This window comes from Physella acuta, unplaced genomic scaffold (assembly GCF_028476545.2).
Source record: "Physella acuta isolate Inbredline_101_S28 unplaced genomic scaffold, ASM2847654v3 ptg000519l, whole genome shotgun sequence".
Taxonomy (NCBI): Eukaryota; Metazoa; Mollusca; class Gastropoda; family Physidae; genus Physella; species Physella acuta.
This window is the reverse complement of record NW_026732038.1, coordinates 388,622-408,515: the sequence shown is the minus strand read 5'-3', so window position 1 is coordinate 408,515 and position 19,894 is coordinate 388,622. Positions and strand designations below refer to the sequence as shown.

The 19,894-nt window shown below is 31.6% G+C and overlaps 1 protein-coding gene across 2 annotated transcripts; it reads left to right on the top strand.

Annotated features, from left to right (window-relative positions):
• Positions 1-1,095: 1,095 nt before the first annotated feature.
• LOC131945019 (deubiquitinating protein VCPIP1) lies at positions 1,096-19,123 on the top strand. 2 transcript variants are annotated; one of them, XM_059305965.1, is made up of 22 exons: positions 1,096-1,195; positions 2,406-2,590; positions 2,921-3,087; positions 4,342-4,504; positions 4,968-5,144; positions 5,334-5,517; positions 5,672-5,800; positions 6,020-6,150; positions 6,432-6,543; positions 6,868-7,083; positions 7,501-7,585; positions 7,724-7,864; positions 8,187-8,320; positions 9,419-9,609; positions 9,882-10,031; positions 10,141-10,302; positions 10,612-10,840; positions 11,499-11,624; positions 11,731-11,921; positions 12,162-12,312; positions 12,509-13,533; positions 14,393-19,123. In XM_059305965.1, the coding sequence occupies exons 2-22, from the start codon at positions 2,435-2,437 to the stop codon at positions 14,435-14,437; spliced, it is 4,065 nt and encodes a 1,354-aa protein (XP_059161948.1). In that variant the 5' UTR covers positions 1,096-1,195; positions 2,406-2,434; the 3' UTR covers positions 14,438-19,123. The 2 variants fall into 2 exon arrangements, with proteins under 2 accessions (XP_059161948.1, XP_059161947.1); XM_059305964.1 differs by having other exon boundaries at positions 7,721-7,864.
• The last annotated feature ends 771 nt before the right edge of the window (positions 19,124-19,894 follow it).

Genomic DNA, 19,894 nt, shown 5'->3' with positions numbered 1-19,894 from the left:
TGTTTATCCTTCGTCGCCAGTTATAATAGATTGACGACAGAAGCCTGTGGTTGTATATAACACATTTAATGGGTCTAACTACTTCACGATGGTAACACACAGAGAGAGGACGGACGGAAGTACACAAGGGACATCACTCAAGATAACAATATTATAAATATAACTAATACAGGAGAGTGAGTTCCCTTGACCTCACAATTATTTCAATCTATTACACTTATTAAAACCGTTTTCTAAAACGCGAAATAACGTCTAAAACTCGTTTTCTAACATTTCTTTTTTTTATAATGCAAAAGTGTGACGTCACACCATCTTAAAATTACGGACCCCCCCCCCTCCCCACTGCGAGTATGACGTCATTTATGAAAAAAAAATACATGGCTTTTTTTTTTTTATCCATGTGAACTATTATTGTAAACAATGATCGAACCCATCTCGTTAAAATAGGTTGCCTCTGTTATTACTTGTTATCTCACCCTCCCCCCCCCCCCCCCTCAACCGTTTATTACATCGATTTGAGTTAAACAGACGGGTATTGAACTGAAAAATTGAACAACAGTTGAGGATAATTTATTAGTAAATTGTGGGGCGGGGGGGGGGGGGGGAGGAATATAAAATATGTTGAATTTTTAAAATGACATCAACCTGGTTAATGATTATCTTTATAAAATGTCACACATTTATACACCGAAATTGCGTGTAAGTAGATCAACAACAACGCAAATAAAGTACTACTCATTCTTTAAAAATAGGTCCACTAGTCTTCGTTTTTATCCCATTTCAAAAATATTTTTTTTTTATTATGCGTCGAGACTCAGCCCTCTTCTCACACCATCAGTTTATTATAATCAAACTAGCACACACTTCTACTAGTAAGCCTATTCTTTGTCAATGTTTTCTTTTGAAAATATTACATGTTTATTTAAAAATATATTTGTGTATTATTTTAATTAACTTCAGTCATTTCAATTTGTTCGTTCCATTAGATTAAAGTTAAATATGTAATAACTGCTTCTGTGTAGAAGAAAAACAACACCTATTTGATAGTACACTGGTGTTTGATTTATTCAGTTTTCCCCCCTTCACCATCCCTACACACAATAGCGAGCGAGTCAACAACAAACTTAGCTCTCACGAGATTCCATCCGCCAGACAACAAAAACTTGAAAACATCTAGGCTACTCAAAATGCAGAGGTAGATCTAGAATCTAGATCTAGATACTAGATTTTCTAGATATAGATAATCTAGACTTCTAGATCTAGTCAATATGCTAATTTCTATTGTATGAAAAGAAATAATCGACTTAGGCCTAATATTATAATTGTGTTGTATAGAATCTGTGTCTTGTGTCCGTAGTTAAAACTGACTGACATACACTCAAAAACTGATCTTTTGGAGTCTGTTGTGTTGATAGACTCTAGATCTAGATCTAGATAGATCTAGCTAGATCTAGATCTAGGTACTGAATAAATTTATAAATTTTATAGATCTAGGCTAGATTCTATATAGATCTAGTATATCTAGATCTAAATCTAGATCTTTTATTTACTGCTTCTTAGCTATGAACTACTAGATCTAGATCTAGATCTAGATCTAGATCTAGATCCTAGATCTAGATCTAGATCCTAGATCTAGGTCTAGATTCTAGATCTCTATACTTAACTTAACTATACTATGACAATTTTCACTATTTTATTTTGTGTTTAGTAGGCCTACTGTTAAGCATCTTGCAATTTAGTGTTTACCAACACCCATCTTGAGTAGTCTAACAGACTGTGGTACATTGTTTTAAATATTTTAGATCTAGCTAGATTAGTGTAACAAGATTATTAATATTAATCTGAAAAGTAGAGAATGCATTCATCTTACCCAGCTGGTGTCTTAATAGGGACAAAGAGTTAACTGCTTAGGGGTCGTCCATAAATGACGTCACACTCGGGGAGGGGGGTCCGTAATTTTGTGACGGTGTGTGATGAGGGGGGGGGGTTCAGATGGTGCGACGTTACTCTTTTGCATTGTAAAAAAGCAATGTTGGGAAATGAATTTTAGACGTTATTTCGCGTTTTAGAAAATGGTTTTAATAAATTGTAATAGGAATTGATTAAAATACTCTATTTTGACAGAGTTCAGACAAGATTTTAGAAAAATATCGATGTTTAAAAAAATTCAACTGCAATTTTGAGGGGGGTTATAGGCTGCGGTGTGACATCATTTTAGGGGGGGTCTGGCTTTTTGTGACGTGTGACGGAGGGGAGGGGGGAGGTAAAAATCATCAAAAAAGCGTGACGTCAATTATGGATGACCCCTTACGCTGATATTTTTGCCTAATTGACTGAAAATTACATTTAGATCTTTAAAACTTTAAAACATTAGAAACTTAAATAACCTATTTAAATGTTCACAGATATAATTGATGTGGATGACTTTACAACTATGAGGAGTAATACAAGTGTTCTTAGCGGCTTTTGCCCTAACACCCATTGCCGGAGAAGATTGTTTTTCCCAGAACACGAATTGAGTGTTGAATGCACTGGATGCGGCCAGAGACATGAGCAATCTGTTCTTTTGAACCTGGAAAGAATTTCAAAGGTTTTATTTTATGATGTACAATTTTCCCAATAATATAGTTAAACTGTGAAACATACTCTTCAGTGATATTATTAAACCATATGGTTTTTTTTACCGTCTTGGCAAAAAGTTTAAATTTAAGAACGTTCAACAAAAAGCATTTTTTGTCACTAACAAATAAGAAGCCTACATGAAAAAAGGTCACATTAATTAGAATTTACAATATATTCTTTTTCAATTTCCATAAGCACATTAACATTAAAATTCTTAATTAGCCTAAATTATATTCCTTGTATGGAGGTTATGCTTGCTGTGTGTTCATTTTGGTTTTCTCTCTCCCCCTCCCTGCAGAAAATTACTGATATGTTAGAAATGTTCTTGCAACTGAAACAATCTGCTACAGACCAGCCACAGGCTGTTGATCAAGAATCATTGAAAGTGAATGGATTGTCCAATTATCTTTGTGCAATGCTTTCCCCACTACTCAGCATCTATGGCATGGACAAGGCTACTGGAAAGTAAGAACAAAATTGTGTAAAATGGATGTCTTTTAAAACACACTACATGCCACTTCTATATAAAAAAATATCCAATCTTAACTCATTAATAGTGATAAAAAAAAAATTGAAATTTTATAAAAATGAGAATGTTAAAACTTTAGTGAAGTACACTATCTAAAGGGATGACAAAATAAGGTTATGGTAGAAAACAGATCCAGTTATAAAAATTATATTTACAGTTACACATTTCGTCAGTTTTCAATGTAACAAATATTGACATATAATTATTGCTTAAAAATCGAGAAACTGAAAACAAATTAAGAGCACCAGACAATAGCAAAAAGTATATAAACTGTATCACAACTATAGCAACTTAACTAAAAAAAAATAGTTATACACTTCCCTATGAGGTTAAGTCTAAAAATGTTTGAGCATACACAATATAACACAAAATTTGCCTACATACTGGTATATTTATGTAAAAATAATTACATAATACAGCATATTTTTAGCTTTTTATTTCTATATTTTTTTTCTAGATCTTTCAGCTTAAAACAATATTAATAATTTGCATACCATTAAAACCTAGAAATTATTAATTGTAAAATATGTCAATTTACAAAATTCTACTATAGTGGCAACATTATCGTCACCAATTATTTAATATAGCTGTCATGATTTTGAAAGTAATGGTATGGACATGAATTAATTTTAACTTAGCGAACATCGTGTACAGCAATCAAATAAAAAAGTAAAAAAGGTCTAATGAACAAATTATTTAACAACAATAGGTCTATAAATCAATTTAAACAATATGTTATAACTAGAATTTTAAGTACAGCATTGTCCTTAAAATTCTAGTTGTAACAGGTTGGTTACATTAGACCCAGAGGCTAAGGTTTATGAGGTATGTCTTAATTTCGCCTATGCTAAACTAGGCTTGCTAAAGTTATACATGTAGCCCACCCAGCAAACAAATATTGGGTCTCTTACTTTATTGCAGCATTGCATTAATATATGAAGTCACTGCTGCTAGTTACATACTAGATAGTCTTCAAAATTGCACACATTTTCAGCAAAAAAGAGTCACACAAAATTATTGCTAATAAAGCTTGTGAAAACATAGTTCTAGTCATTAGTATGAATACATTTACTATTACTCATGTTTAGTTATGAAGATTATTGGCTGTGCAGATAAAAAATCTATTCTGGAAGCCACTGTTTTCTGCCTTAAATTAAATTACAAAAATTTTCATTGTTAAAATCAATTAGGGCCAAACTATTAACTGAGATGGGGAAGGCGCCTACGTTTGACTGTGCTCAGCTAGGAGACAGAGCTTTCCTGATAGAACCAGAACATTTGACAGTACCTGGTTATGGACGAGATAGAAGTGGGAGCTACAGTTACCTCAGTGGGACTCTTAATCTTATCAAAGTAATCTTTATAATCTTTTCTTTAATCAAGCCATCAATTTCAAACTTTTGATATGTAGACAGTGTTATGAAGTTTTATGGGTAAAAAAATGTATCATTGACACTGGTGAAAGATATTTTAACCTTTCAACACTTAAAAGTATAATATATAAAAAAATATCCATGGATTTATAACTATACATGTGAGCTGGAAATAAACAATCAAAGTCCTAGTAAACATTGTATTGTGGAATGGGTTAAAAAAGTATAAAAACTAGAGCATCAAAGCATGGTTTTGGAATTCATACATCTGAGAAATATTTAAAATACAACCCCTGAAGCGTTAAATCTGGACAATTTATTTTTTACGAATTTAATTTTAAACTGGGCTGTACAGTGCAAAGGATTAAAAAGAATTTAAAGAAACTATCTATTTTAGAAATCCCTATTTAAGTATTACAATCAAGATTTTATTACAATTGCAGCAGGCCAATGAAAATGAAGAACGTCTGGTTCCTGTCCATGCAGACGGAGATGGTCATTGTCTAGTTCATGCAGTATCTAGAGCTTTAGTTGGGTGGCAGCTGTTTTGGCATCCTTTAAGAGTTAATCTAATGGAGCATTTCAAAAACAATTTTAATAAATACCAGTTGCAGTTTCAGGTATTTAATCCTCTAGAAACTCAGCTAATTAAACAGTAGTTTTGCATGTTAGTTAAAAATTACCTATGTGAACAGAATTTCAGTGTTTACATTTTTTTCAATATTGATAAATAGATATTTACAATAGAACATAGCTGTAACCTTAGGTCAGTATTACATTTTTTTACCAGTTAACATTTTTCTCTGTAGGATTTTATTGATGACAGTGAATGGGAATTGATTATTAGAGAGTGTGATCCAGATTTTGTACCTCTTGGTGCTGAACCAACTGGCTTAAGAAATATTCATATATTCGGACTGGCTAATGTGCTGAAACGACCTATAATATTGCTGGATTCACTGGAGGGTATCCGAAGTTCTGGGGATTATTCAGGTTAGATTGCTTTATATTTGTAGCTAATGATAGTTTAAAAATCCTGAACCAATAAGCTAGATACTTACTTAAAACATAAAAAAATTCAGTGATGAATTTATGAAATAATAAGATTTGTGACTAGTAAATTAACAATCTTTTTAATATTCTATAGCTATATTTTTGCCTTGCTTCTCACCGCCATCTGACTGTAAAAATAAGGAAGGTGTTCTTAACCTGCCTGTGTGCATTGCCTGGAGCAGCTCTGGTAGAAATCATTTCATACCTTTAGTAGGCATCAAAGGTATGTCCTCTTCAGTTGTACAAAGTATTAAAGCTTGAGTCATTTTCTGAAGAAAAAATCTATTTATCAAAAGATTTTTTTACAATTACCCACGTGCTATAGCCAGGGACCTAAACTTGAGATGTTTCGGTAAATAGACGAATGCTCTAACATTTTGCCCTGCCGTCCTCAGACTAACAGTACTTTTAACTTTATTTAACTAGTCACATTGTTGAACAGGTAAAAAATGTCCTCGGTTGCACAGAGAAGTGATTCAAAGAGCTTGGGGAGTTTCAGACTCCGAGATTGATAAATACGTAGTGTTTGATGCTGAAGGTTTTTGTCAGGTTGGAGGGGAGAAGGTTATTCAGGTAAGAGCTAGATGGATCCATTTTCAAAATACTTAAGACATATATTGCTATTTTAAAAATTTTGTTAATCCACATGATTTAAAAAAAATCTTCCTGTAATTAACAGCTTTTGTTCAAAGTTGACAAAGTTATGCAATTCTTTGTAAAAGTAAATAATCCGGAACATTAGTATTACCTCACCTTATTTTATTTATGATGAGAAAAGGCTGATTTAATTTCTTGTAAAAAACATTTGTGTTGTGAGATGAAGTTAACATCTTTTTTCTAAATTACACTTGCAGACTGGATACTTCCAGCGCCTGGTGACATCCATCTCGGATATTTTCTACCAGCAGTATGGGGTATCTCCATCTCTCATAGCAGATGTGTACCAGCAAATTTTCAAAGCTAATGGTAAAACTTTGTGTTTTTCTAGGCCCTTGCTTTTAAATCACTAATTTTTAGTATTTGCATTATCAAATACTGTTTTATTTCTATTTTTCAGTCATATTTTGAAAAGAGTCCCTGATGCTTGCAAATATTTTCCTTTAAGTAACCCTAACTTAGATATCCACAAATAAATAAAAAATGTTTTAATTAAGAAGTTGGTTTTTTCTGGAGCCTATCCCCTTAATAAAACAAAATAAATTATGTTAACAAAAATTTTTGTTTATTGTGATATATAATTAGCATAAGCATTTGGAGGAAATAAAAAAAGCATTGAAACTATTTTGACAGGAATGGTATTTGGTATGAACCTTGAACCCATTATAAGCAAGACAAAAGCCAGCATAAGTGAGGGTTGTTTGTTCATTTGCCTGTCCTGCCACAGCTTAAGCCTCGTCAGCACCCCCAATGAAGACTTGTTCTACCCTGGAGGGGAGTTGTTTGAACTGGCTGTCTCCTGTCATGGCAAGCTGAAAGATAATCAGACATACACATTTCCTTTACATGGTTAGTCTAAATTAATACATTATTGATATATAGTATTTAAGCTTTACTGGAAACTAACAGCGCCTGCATGATATAGTTAATTGAGTAGTTCATGTATAGGTTCTTAATTAAGATAGATAAGTAAAGATTAATTTTTATGTAAAGATTAGATATTTATATTTTTTAGGATTTTAATATTGCATCTTTAAACACAATTGTTTTCAAAGTAGTCTTTATTTTCACATCATATAAGTTCATTATTTAATAGAATGCTTTTTAAAATTCGGTTTGCAGTCCATTAATTTTTGTTTTGTTACTTTGAATTATTATTGTATAAAGATTTCCTCTAATGCTCAATGGTAAAAAAATGAATGATAATTTTATATATAGGAACTTAATACTTAAAAATGTTTACATTGATTTGTCTAAATTTTGCAGGTATAGTGGCTAAATATGATGCCTCATTAAATAAGTTGATCTTTGAGGGAAACAAAATGCCTGTATCATGTTCTCATTGTACAAGGTATTAGTTAATTATAGATAAATTTGTTGTTATATTTTAAATGACACTTTTAAATTCTCTACTTAGTTAAGAAAGAAATGTTTGTTTTTGTAAACAAGTTTTCTTATATTTTCTCCCACGCCTTCCCAAAAAAAGTAGAACTACGGATTTTCGTCCAGTGAAGACAGATTACTCTGTCATGTATGAAAATGGAGATCGTACCATGAGCAAATCCAAGACATGTAAATGTGGCTTTAAACATTATTGGAATGGCAAAGAATATGACAGTATACCTAAGTTGTAAGTAAATCACTTATACAAATAGCTTGTGAAAAAAAAAAGAAATTGTTTTTACTGGATATATTTATTGTTTGCTATTTTATCATTTTTTTAAGCCAATAATTAACTTTTTTAACTTCTTTCCTTTCCCTGAATATATTTTGACAAATATTTTCCCCAAGTTTTATTTTTAGCATGTTTTGATTATGTGAGAAAACACCTTATTGTAATGGAACAGAAAAAAAAACCTTTTATTTAACAGTCATAAATTGATTGCAATTTAAAAAAACCCAATATCCTTGAACCACCCTTTTCAGTAGTTTAGTTTTGTTGGTTGTTTCAGTATTAATGTTTTAATGGACTGGGGTGGACAATCTGTAAAATTGAAAGTGCCTTGGTTTCAAGATCAAGAGGATCCAAGCCTCAACAGTAATGCATATGAGATAGCCCAAGACCTTGTCCAAACACACTTTCCTGGTTTGTTTTTAGATACTCATCTTTTTTAACTATCATTTTTAACTCTTTCTTTCCTCTTAACTTTTGATTTATTTCATTTTAATTCTTTACACTTTTTTTTTACCCTTGAATTTTTTAAAACTAATTTTTTCCTAATACTGAAGTTAGTAATTAAAATAAAAATTTATTTGCGCAGTACAAAATAAGAAAATAAAGAAAAGCTATTTAATTGTATAATAGCAGATGTACCTACCGTCCCACCCAAAGTGTAAATCACGCCTCCTTCTGCATTTAAAAAATAAGCCAAATGTCTAAAAAATATTTATAAATGGAATAAAAAATGAGCAAGGAAAATGCAATTTTCCTTTGTCATTCCTTTCTATTTCAATGTTTAGGTCTAGATCAACTTAAGCGGTAGTGTACATTTTTATGATATGGGTAATGTCAACTGCCAAGATTGTGGGAACTATAAAAATGAACAATATTTTAGTAATATTCTGAGAAATTAATTAAATCGAAAACAAATTTTCTTTTTGGGATTCGTCATTGTAAACTATACAGTGAATAAATTATGGAGTATAGATTACATTCAACCCACTATGTGCACTTACTAAAAATATTACTACTGGATATAATAATTATTATTACATTCTAATGAGGAGCTTTAGTATTTGTTTGTTGTTCATATAGCCAATTACCAGTACAAGTCCATTACATAGCAAGTCATGAACATGTGAGCTTGGAAAGCAAACCAAAGAATCCAAAATATTTTCAGATTGCTGTAGCACAACTTACTCTAGTGTTGGATCTAACCAATAATGTTAAAACAGCTATTGTTGTGGGTTTATTATAGTTAAATGGAGGGTGTGGGTTCACATTTTTAAAAGGTAGCTGAAATTAAGAAGTAGTATATAGATCTAGATGCTAGCTAAATATTAGAAAATTATAGGAACCTATTCATAATGTCTTTTCTCATATTTTAATTATTTTTTTTTTCTGCTTAGAAAAATAGCAATAGCATGTTCCTCTTTTTCCTTCAAAATCCTCTTTTTAAGACTTCCTACTTTTAGTCACAGTGGAGAGGCATGTCTGTAAAAGTAATACTGTACTTTCCAACAGGTGAGTTTGGCAGTGAGAGACTTGTACAGAAGGTTGTAGATCAGATCTTGTACCAGACCAACAAGCCTGAGCAGGAGAAGGAGGTGGAGCCTCTCTCTGGTGCATCTGCATCACATGATTCAGACCCACTGGAAGTTTCAGATACCTGGTCACCTAACAAAGCATCAAAAGCAATCATCACTGGTCTTCAGGTAATATTCATATTCATTCATTTTTTGGGAATTAAATTTTGTTGTTCTATAATTATTAATGTTACCTTCTGAGTTCATATTTATTACTATCTGCTTTGTTTATAAAGTAAATTAGATTTAGAGTGGAGTATTGTTAAATTTGTAGGTCTATATTAAATTGAAAAAGAAATAATGGACTAGTGTAAACTGTTAAAAGCCTCAGAATGTTTAAAAAATAAAATTGTGATCACAATGTGAAAAGTTAATGCTGACAGTAAAAATTATTCCACCAGCGCCAGAGTGTTCATAAAGAGGAACTCAACAAGAGCAATGCTGAGCGCAAGCTGAAACAGCAAATAGAGACCAATGCTCCCAAACAGCAAAGAAAACTGTCAGACTCTGAAAGAAAACCAACCATTGGGACAATGGAGCAAGGGAGTCGTGTAAGGTTTAAGAGTTATAAAATGCAATGATAAGCTGCAAAATATAAGCCGATTCATGTTTATTTTGCAATTATCATAATTGAAACATTTTGTGTTTTGCTTTGTGTAGAAAACTCCAGAAAGAAGGTTGCAGCCATCCCCCCCAGCATCACCTGTCACAGTTCCAACACAACCACCTGCCACTAAAATTACCACAAATCCCACATCACTTGCAACAGAGTCGACCAATTCTAACAAACGTATTAGATTGTCCACATCTGATGGTAAAAATGTAAGTTATATTTTTATTAATCATGAAAATGAATTACATTTTTCTTCCATATAGCATTAAAACATATTTTAAATTATTTATCTGGTTTTAAAATAGCATTAAACAGTCATTTTCATTTAGTATGCTGATAATAAGGTAATACAGAAATTAGCTGTATTAAATAAATTATACTAAACTTAGAAATTAAATTTGGGATTTTAATTTTGTTAGTAAAAATAATTTTTTTTTAGTATACTTTTACTTTGCAGTGCTTTGATATTGTGTATAGATTATAAAATCTATTTTTATTTGAAATATTCAAACCCTCAGATAACTTTAGACATACCATCTGAGTGCTCTTTCACTGAGCTACAGAAACTGATAGGTATAGCTGTTGACGTTCCTCCAACCAACCAGAGGATCAGGCATGGTTTCCCTCCCAGGGAACTCAAGCCCCCAGCCAGGGCAGAAGAAGACTATAAAGTTCCCATTCAGTCAGGGGATAAAGTGATGTTAGACATCATCCACCCTCCTGCAGAAAGCCAGCCACAGCCACCAGGTCAGTCAGTCACAACTATCAGATGTTTATATTCCTTTTAACCCCCTGATGAATCTTGGTCTGAGATGACATTTGCTAACAAACCAATATTTGGGGCTATTTTCTTTCCTTCACTAGGAATATATGTTTGGGTTAGATGGCTCTGGAAGGCTTTCACCAGCTTTGTCAAGTTCCTTTCCAAGGAGGAATCTTCAGGAATTATTTTATTTTTTATAATTGTTCATCTCTGGTTTCTGTAATCAATTTTTATCCACTAATGGGTAATTAGCCGTGGCAGCATCACCAGAGCCATGTGTTTCAGGATAGATCTGGTGTGGTTTTTATAGTCATTGTTGAAAAACCACCAGCATACTTTTCCCCTTTCTTTCAGTCCTCCACTATGCAAAACATTAAGGTTTGAGAGGCAACTGACTGACAAGCATCACTTTATTTCTAATGAAAATGTTTTATCTGACTTTCATGCAGTTTCAAGTCTTTGTTTTGCTTACCCAACTTCTATATACTAATAAAATATCAAACTAAATTATTTAATTTGGAAATTGTTTAAATCTATTTAAAAAAATAGTTGTCAATTTATATTTGAGCCTAGATATAACAGCAGTAGTTTTCCCCCTTGACTAAGTTAACTAAGTAGATGTTTTCTTTGTTGTTGTAAAAGATAAGAACAAAATGCATCGGCACTCAGGAAGCAAAGATATGTCTTGGACTTCATTTGCCGAAGGAGGCATGGATGAAGTATCAGATAGAGTGCTTCAGAGATTAATGGATCCCTTGCTGTCCAGTGGTTAGTTGTAATCTTCATTACACTCATTAATGATCTTTTAGTTTATCAAGCAAGTCCATAAGTATGCTGGGTTTTATATTGACTACAAAAATTTAAAAATGTCTAGGAGGCGACAACTTGGACCATTCTCTGTCAGCTTTGGCTCTGACTGCAGCCCTGGAAAACAAAGACTTCTGGATGTACGTTCAAATGAGACCCCACCTGTTTTCAGTGAATGGCTTGTTTTACAAGCAGGTGGAGAGAGATGTTGGCCTAGAGCACGGCAAACACTGCCAGCTGCCCTTGTTGCCCCAAAAGGTAAAAATATAGTTGATAGTTTTATTCTTCAATATTTCATTCAAATATTGGATCAAATTAGCATTAGACAACAAGAATCAGAAATTAAGTCCTTTAAATTGAAAATTTGTGTAATTGATGTTTACTAACTAGCACAGTATGTATTTAATCAATGAGAAAATGCACACCCATTTCTGAATATTGCCTTCATGAATATTTGATGTTGGATAATTTAACAGGCCACATATTTCTTTTTGCCAGGTATTTGTGTACAATCGTTTTGATGATAGGCTAGAACTTTGTTTGGAACCGTATGGGCACTTTCCTATTGAAAATAATGTTGAGAAAAATGCATGCAATGCACTTCCTGCCAGCAAATGTACTAACAAGTCAACCAGCAAGCCATTCTCTGGTTAGTCACACCATTAGCTAAATCTCAATTTTAAATTTGTTTGAATTTTTTTTTTGTAATTATTTTGTTGCATATTTGAATGACTTCAGATATTAATTTTATGTAATTCATGTTGAAATTGAAGATGTTACAATTTTTCCTTTTTGAGTTAATTAAGAAGTTGCACTTTTACATTTCTTTTGCTAATCTTTTTTAGGTCAAGGTCATTCTCTGCGTTCTAGCACTACTCAAGAAGAAAGAATGCCAACAGATGTTCCCATGTCTCCGAAGCGCCATGAAGCCCGTAGACTGAACACTATGTGTGACCCTGCCATACACCAAGAATCTATAGAGGAAGAAGATGAGGAAAATGAGATGGACAAAGAACCAGCTGAAAAACAAGCACCCAGTGCTTCTCATCGTCTCAACCCAGCACAAATCATCAGAAATCTCCCCCTCATTAGGGGAGCTGTTGGTCCTCACACGCTGCTTCCCTCAGACACCAAGCTTGTACGCAAGGGCCCGGGGTACAGTGAACTTAGCCCCATCCCAGAAAACGCTGCCAATGAGCGCAATGAAATGCTTCACCAGCTTGTCAGCAGGATAGAGAGAGCAGCAGAGTCTATGTGCAATGATGCAAGAGCAATAAGCCAGGAGAGGGAGCTGTCACCTGGTCATGTGACCTCACCAACTTGCTTGACAGCAAACATCAAATCAAAAGTTTCTGATCCGTTAGCAGATAAATATTACTCAGCCAATCAAGCTAAAGTCAGTAACAACTCAAACCAGTCTTTCATTAGCAGTGTGTATGATGGAGGAAAAAACTCAAACAGCTCATCCTTTCCTTGTTCCCCTGCCACTGATCACAACTCAAACAACCCTCTGATGTCCACATCAGACATCACCAACAACAACACAACCCATTCTTACCCTCCTCAGTCCGTCACCAACACAGTACAAAGAGATTTTCACACTGTTGCCACCTTGGCAGGTGAAGTGGCCTTAAATATTGCAGCAATGGACACAGACGCACAGCCTGTGTGTGACTATGACATGAGTGCTTCAAAGGGGCGCCTGGAATTCCAGGAGTCAGAGCAGAAGTCTGGAACTGAGACTATGGAGGTCGACAACTTAATTCTTGACTGTCAGGCACAGAATACTGCAGTGGAAGATGACACACAGACCACCTCACATAGCTCAGAAGATTCCTTTACAGTGCAGACATCAGACTGTTCAAAAGAAGTAAGTTCATTTTAACATATCTTGTAGATATAATCTAATTAATTATGATTTCTTTGTCTACGTGAGATGAAAAGACAAGTCCTATTTAGATATGGGTAGACACTTGTCTTTTTAACATTGAAAGTTATTAGCCTCTAGATATAACATGCTCCTTTTAAACTAACTTACCTAAAATAACTGGGTTATCCTGTAATTGTCATTACAAGATTCTTGCAGCTTAACTCATCAGCACATGGGATGACTCAGTATTGCAGCAATTATTTACATGTTCAAATATTGATGTAAAAAATGCCACTCTAAGCTGCATCCCAAAATACTATTCAATGTTATGAAAATAAAGCAGTAGTAATCTTCCCTAAACTTTCTGGAAAGTTTTTATATAACAGAGAGGGGGATGACTATTTTGGTGCAATCGGCCTTTAAAAATATTTTTAAATTAATTTTTTATACTGCAATTTTTAAAAATATAATAGAATGGCATAAAAGACTTCTTCCATTCACTGGAAATCACTCAAAATTTGAGAGAATCGAGAATAAGATCTTATACCTAGTTATAAAATTTGGTCCACCTAACTGTAACTACTTATCTAACTGAAATAGTACTCAAGTTGTCATATTCACACACATTCACATGCATACACACAGACAGACAAGATTATGTAATGTCACAATTAGTCAAAATCTCAGTTTTGATTTTTTTCACTCTGCAATACACCCTTTATGATAAAGAAGGGAGATGTAAAATGGCAAAAACTGTCAAAATCTTATTTCATTTTTGTGCAGTCACTATACTTGGAGAAAGTAAAATTGTTAGATGCCTTTTTTCCTAATATTTTTTTTTAAAATTTCCTTTCACTAGGTGGAGCCTGAGAAACCAATGACAGAATCTATGGATAGCTCATAGTTGGGTTGTGTGATATTGATCTCATCAATTTTTTTAATGTAGCTAACAATGTGCCAAAGACACTTTTTGTATAAGAAATATCCTAGCAATAATTACCGTTAATTCTGCATACATAAATAAAAAAAATAATTTTCAGAATTTGTTTTTACCACTATGAAGAACAAAAGTATATGATGGTTCAGTCTAAACAATCAGTATTTAAAAACAAATTGTTGGTAAAAAAAAAAGCAAATTATAATTCTTTGTTATAATATATATTAATTCTTTAAATTTAATTTATTGTATGTTTATTAAATTCTTTGCTTGCTTTTTGTTTTATTTTCAATTATCACTTTCAATAACAAAAATACTTTATACATGGCTTTAGCTTAAATTCTTCATTTGCATGCTGTATGTTTTAATCTTTTAATCTTATTTTAATTACATAAAAGACTGTGTTACTACTGTGCAAATGAGTTGGTTTTCTGTTATTTAATGTACCTAGTAATTACCACTAAAAAAACTTGTTGAAAAATGTATATTCAATAATTAAAAACATTTATTTAATCTCAGGGAGTCTTTGTAAATTATTAATAAATATACATTGAACTAGTCCATTGAGGGCTTTAAAAAATTTCTATTTAGTTTACTTAAGTCCACTGAGTTATTTTACCAAGTTAAATGAGATGACTAATTCAAGTACTCTGGAAAAGATTTTGCTTTTAAAATCTAGAAAAACATTTGAAAAACAAGTTTTTATTACAGAAATAATTCATTGTCTTTTAATTTAAATTTAGAGGAATAGTTAAATCATTTTCACTGTTACTCCTTACTAGATGGAAATGAATTGTGATATTTGCAGTGCCATTTTTTAAATTGAGTTAAGAGTTCTTTCTCCAGAATGACTAATGGAAAAGAAAAGCCCTAGTTAAACTGATAAATATTTACTAAAAATTAAACTAATAAAGTATTTGACTAAAACATACTTGTGAAGTATTCTTGATTTAAAATAGATTCTTATATTTTAATAAAATTATACCAAAATACAGCTTTCACAATTATTTTTTGTTTTTCTTTTTTTGCGTTGGAAAGCTTAAAAATGTGACCCACAGAACACTTTTGTTATTCAATTTAGACAAGTAAAAAAACTTTTTAAAATAAAATTTTGTTGCATTTCTCTGTTGTCCGAAAAAGCAGCATTCACAATAATTCTTTATTTGTATTTTGTTGTCTAAACCTATTAGAGCTTATCACCATCACAACTGATATTTGACACTTTTTGATTTCACATTGCCTGGTTGTGAAGAGTAAAACTTTTTCTCTAATGATCTCTGTTTAACACCCTAAGACATGTGTTACATCTGTTTATATTCTCTTGTAACACTGTCAGCATGGATATCAGTTTAACTTGCTGAAATTAAAATGTGTATATTTCCATAATGATTTGTATGACTAGTCTGTTTTTTTAACAATATTTCTATCACTATATGTTTTAAAATTACTTGAATTCCAGTTTCACTTTTGGAGCATTTTTACATGCTGTTATTCAAGTCAATTTTTTATCAACTGTCTTTTTTCCATTTAGACACATTGAATGTAAGTAAACATATTTCAAGTCAGTCTATGTTCTATGTATTATTCAGTTAACATTAAATTAATTGTTTAAGGATGCATAATTCATATGAACAGTTTGCTAATACTATGCTTCTGTTTCAATATAACAATTTCTAAACACGTTTTTCAGTTAACTAAATATAATAATTTAAACAAAAAGTATTATCTAGGCAATTCACTTGAAGAATTCAAATCTACACCCTGGAAGAACATTTTGAATGAAGCTAATAAAGCCACTGGCGTGAAGCAATACATTTCATTTAACTTACGATTGACTTTTTTATGATCTGATATTTATTTTGTATTATTATTAAAAGTGTTATACATTATTATTCAATAATATTGTTGTCGTTTACATTGTGTATTTTTAAAAATGGTGTAAAATTTAAACTTTGATAGTGTAAATATAAGTGAACAAAGTGCTTTTCATTTTTCTTGTGTATTTAATTTATACACATTTCCTGTGTTAATTTTTAAACATCAAAACAACGGAATGAACTAATGTACATAGCTTGATCGTTGCATGTCAGCTTAATTCTGCTTTCAAGGAGTTGTGGGTTATAGAGTAGAATAAAATATCACTAACATTGTTTTTTGACAATTTTGTTATTTCTCATCTATTATTTACAACTTTAATCAGTGTTCATGGTCATTACAAGTTTTAAAAACAAGTATTTTGTTAAATGTCTAGCATAGCTGAATATTCTCTGCAGTATATTCTGCTCTTCACATAATATTAATTAAAGATAATTTTGAGCATCATTTTTTTTCTTTAAATTAAAGAATTTGTATTGATTTATTAAATTATTGTCTTCTACTATAATTATAAAATGCATTGAAAACACAAATTTAAAAAAGAAATAGTTTTTAAAAACAAATCAGTTTAATATTGCAATAGTGTAAATATTTGTAAAAATGAAAAATAGAAATAAAACTGAAGAGAGCTTCTAGATTTATACCGAATGTATTAACATTAATTGAATTTAATGTTTCAGTTTTTTACTGTGTCCAATCTTACTTCATTATCTAAAATACAATGGTGTTTGATTGTGACATATACTATTTTTAGTAGGACTGTTTATCGTATTTGTACACATTAGTCTTTCTTCATTATTTTTTAAATGCCATTTCAATGTAACATCCTGGCTAACTACCCAGAGGTAGGTGTTAAATAATTAAATACATTTGTTTAAACAATTTTAAACTTTTAACAATGTCTGTCAGTTAGTTCTATTGTTTGTAATGTAAATAAGAATTGACACCATAATCTATTCTTACACAATTGGTTGCTGAAGGTTGTAGAAAAGTAAATGTGAAAACTATCAAAGCAAGGCCAGCCACTCTAACATGCAGTGCTCGGTTGAGAACAACACTAGAGGAGTGATGTGATACTTAGAACATTATTTGTAGCCCTATCACATTTCTTTCTTGTCGCTATTACATTTCTTTCTTGTCCCTATCACATTTCTTTCTTGTCCCTATCACATTTCTTTCTTGTCCCTATCACATTTCTTTCTTGCACCTAGTCTTGTCCCTATCACATTTCTTTCTTGTCCCTATCACATTTCTTGCCCCTATCACATTTCTTTCTTGCCCCTAGTCTTGTCCCTATCACATTTCTTTCTTGTCCCTATCACATTTCTTTCTTGCCCCTATCACATTTCTTTCTTGTCCCTATCACATTTCTTTCTTGTCCCTATCACATTTCTTTCTTGTCCCTATCACATTTCTTTCTTGTCCCTATCACATTTCTTTCTTGCCCCTAGTCTTGTCCCTATCACATTTCTGTCTTGTCCAAGTTAACTGATTGTTTATTATATTTGATTTAAATACTTTTGCTTGGTTAATGTTGTTTGAAAAATATGTAAAGCAAATTATAAAAGAATACATTTAGCTGTAATTAGATCTATATCAATTGCTCAAATGCCAAAAAATTGTTGAATTTTATTAACCACTTTCTTTACTATTCAATATTTAGAAAACTTGTATTAAATGGTAAAGGCTATGTTTGTATGCATTGAATTGTCCACATTGTTATGCTTATGTCCCCTTTGAAATTTACAAATAAATTCTAAAATTCAATATGTTTGCAAAGCACAGTAGAACATACAATCAGTTATTTTTATCATAGCTCTTGGTTATTAAAGGGTTATAAGAGTTTGTGCGTAAAAACTATATATTAAATTATCTTATTTTTGTATTTGTTAAATCAAAAACTTTGAAACTGTTAATTACAAGTTTAAGATAAGATTAATATTTTTCATCAAGTTATATCTTTAACTGGCTGCTATTTTTTAATTTCTCAAAGATGAATAGATGTTTTACTAAAATATTAAACAGCTGCCAAGTAATTATTCCTCTATTATTACATTCTATTTACACCAGTAATTAGGAGCAATCACATCACACAATTAAAGAGTATATTTAAAATAACCTCAGTCAAGGATTAAACTTGTAAACTGTTGTAAGATTATTTTCTAATTGTTGGCAAAGATTTGTGCCATTATTTGTTTATACAGCTTTTGCATTCTTAATTTGCCTTGTTTTCTTAAAAAAATTCATGCTTTCAAACCTGTTCGTTCTTTTCTTGTTTTAAGGGTTGGGAGAGTTACATCTGAGTCAATAAATAAAGATAGGTGGTTAACTGGCATAATTTTTTGTATTAGATTTCTTGCTGTAGGAAAAATGTCTGGGAACAATTTCTTTTTAAAGAATTTAAAAAACATTGAAATACAGGTAACAAGTAAATAAAACAAAAAAGTTTGTTTAAATTCACTGTTGTTGCGGTTAATTTATTTTCGTCAACAATACATATACAAAATATTAAATAAGGCAGGGAGTAAGCATTTTATAACAGAGGAAGCAAGAGCTGCACTAAAGTATATGGCTTTGCAGACAGAGACCACTATGTCTACATCATGTGAAAAATCATAATTGCCACTTAATAGAGCTACATGGCTTGTAGTTCCTGAAAAAAAACTGTTTGTAGATAGCAAAGGTTTAGGACAGTATAGCAAAAAGAATTGATTAATTTTGGAATAATATTACTGTCAAAAACAATTTCCAATAAATAAATGAAGTGTGAAATTCTCTCAAAAATAGTTTTTTTTTTGTTTGCTTTCTTATGAACTGCCATAGGTTTAATCAACATATTTGGTGTATTCAAATGTTTCACTACTTAAAAAAAAATACACCTTTTTATGACAAATCTACACATTTCAGAACAACAGTAACTACCCAGCACATGATGTAATTTAGGATTATTTTGTTCACTGATGAAAGCAAGGTGTTCCGTAGCAATTATTTTATAAGTGATCAAAATAAACTAAATACATTTCATTATGAAATTCTGCAATACAATTTCCAGGACTTTGATGTATGATAAAAATAAAAGCCATAGTCGCATGTGTAAATATAAAAGCCCAATGTGCGCACATCTCTCTCTCTCTCTCTCTCTCTTTCTCTGTCCGCAAAAAATTTTCGCCGGACATCACGTCAGAATCGGCAGCGGTATATGGAGAACTTTTTACGGACTTTTGTTGAAAATAATATGTTAGATGTTTTAAATGTATAACCACAATTTTAGTTAAAGAAGAAAAATAAAAATTTAAGGCGTATTCGAATGTAGAGAAACAGTATTATTTATGCAACCGGAAAAGCATTAATATATGTGAAAAAGAACGCATAAAACTGTGACGTCACTATTGCTTATACATTAACTAATGACGTCATCTGCCGTGTTAAGAATGAAAAGAAATGAACTATTTCATTCAAATTTGATTTAGATCTACGTACACTATGAAATGTATACAATACAATTTTTCCGGCCTAAACTCATAAAATTTATTTTATGTATTTGGATTC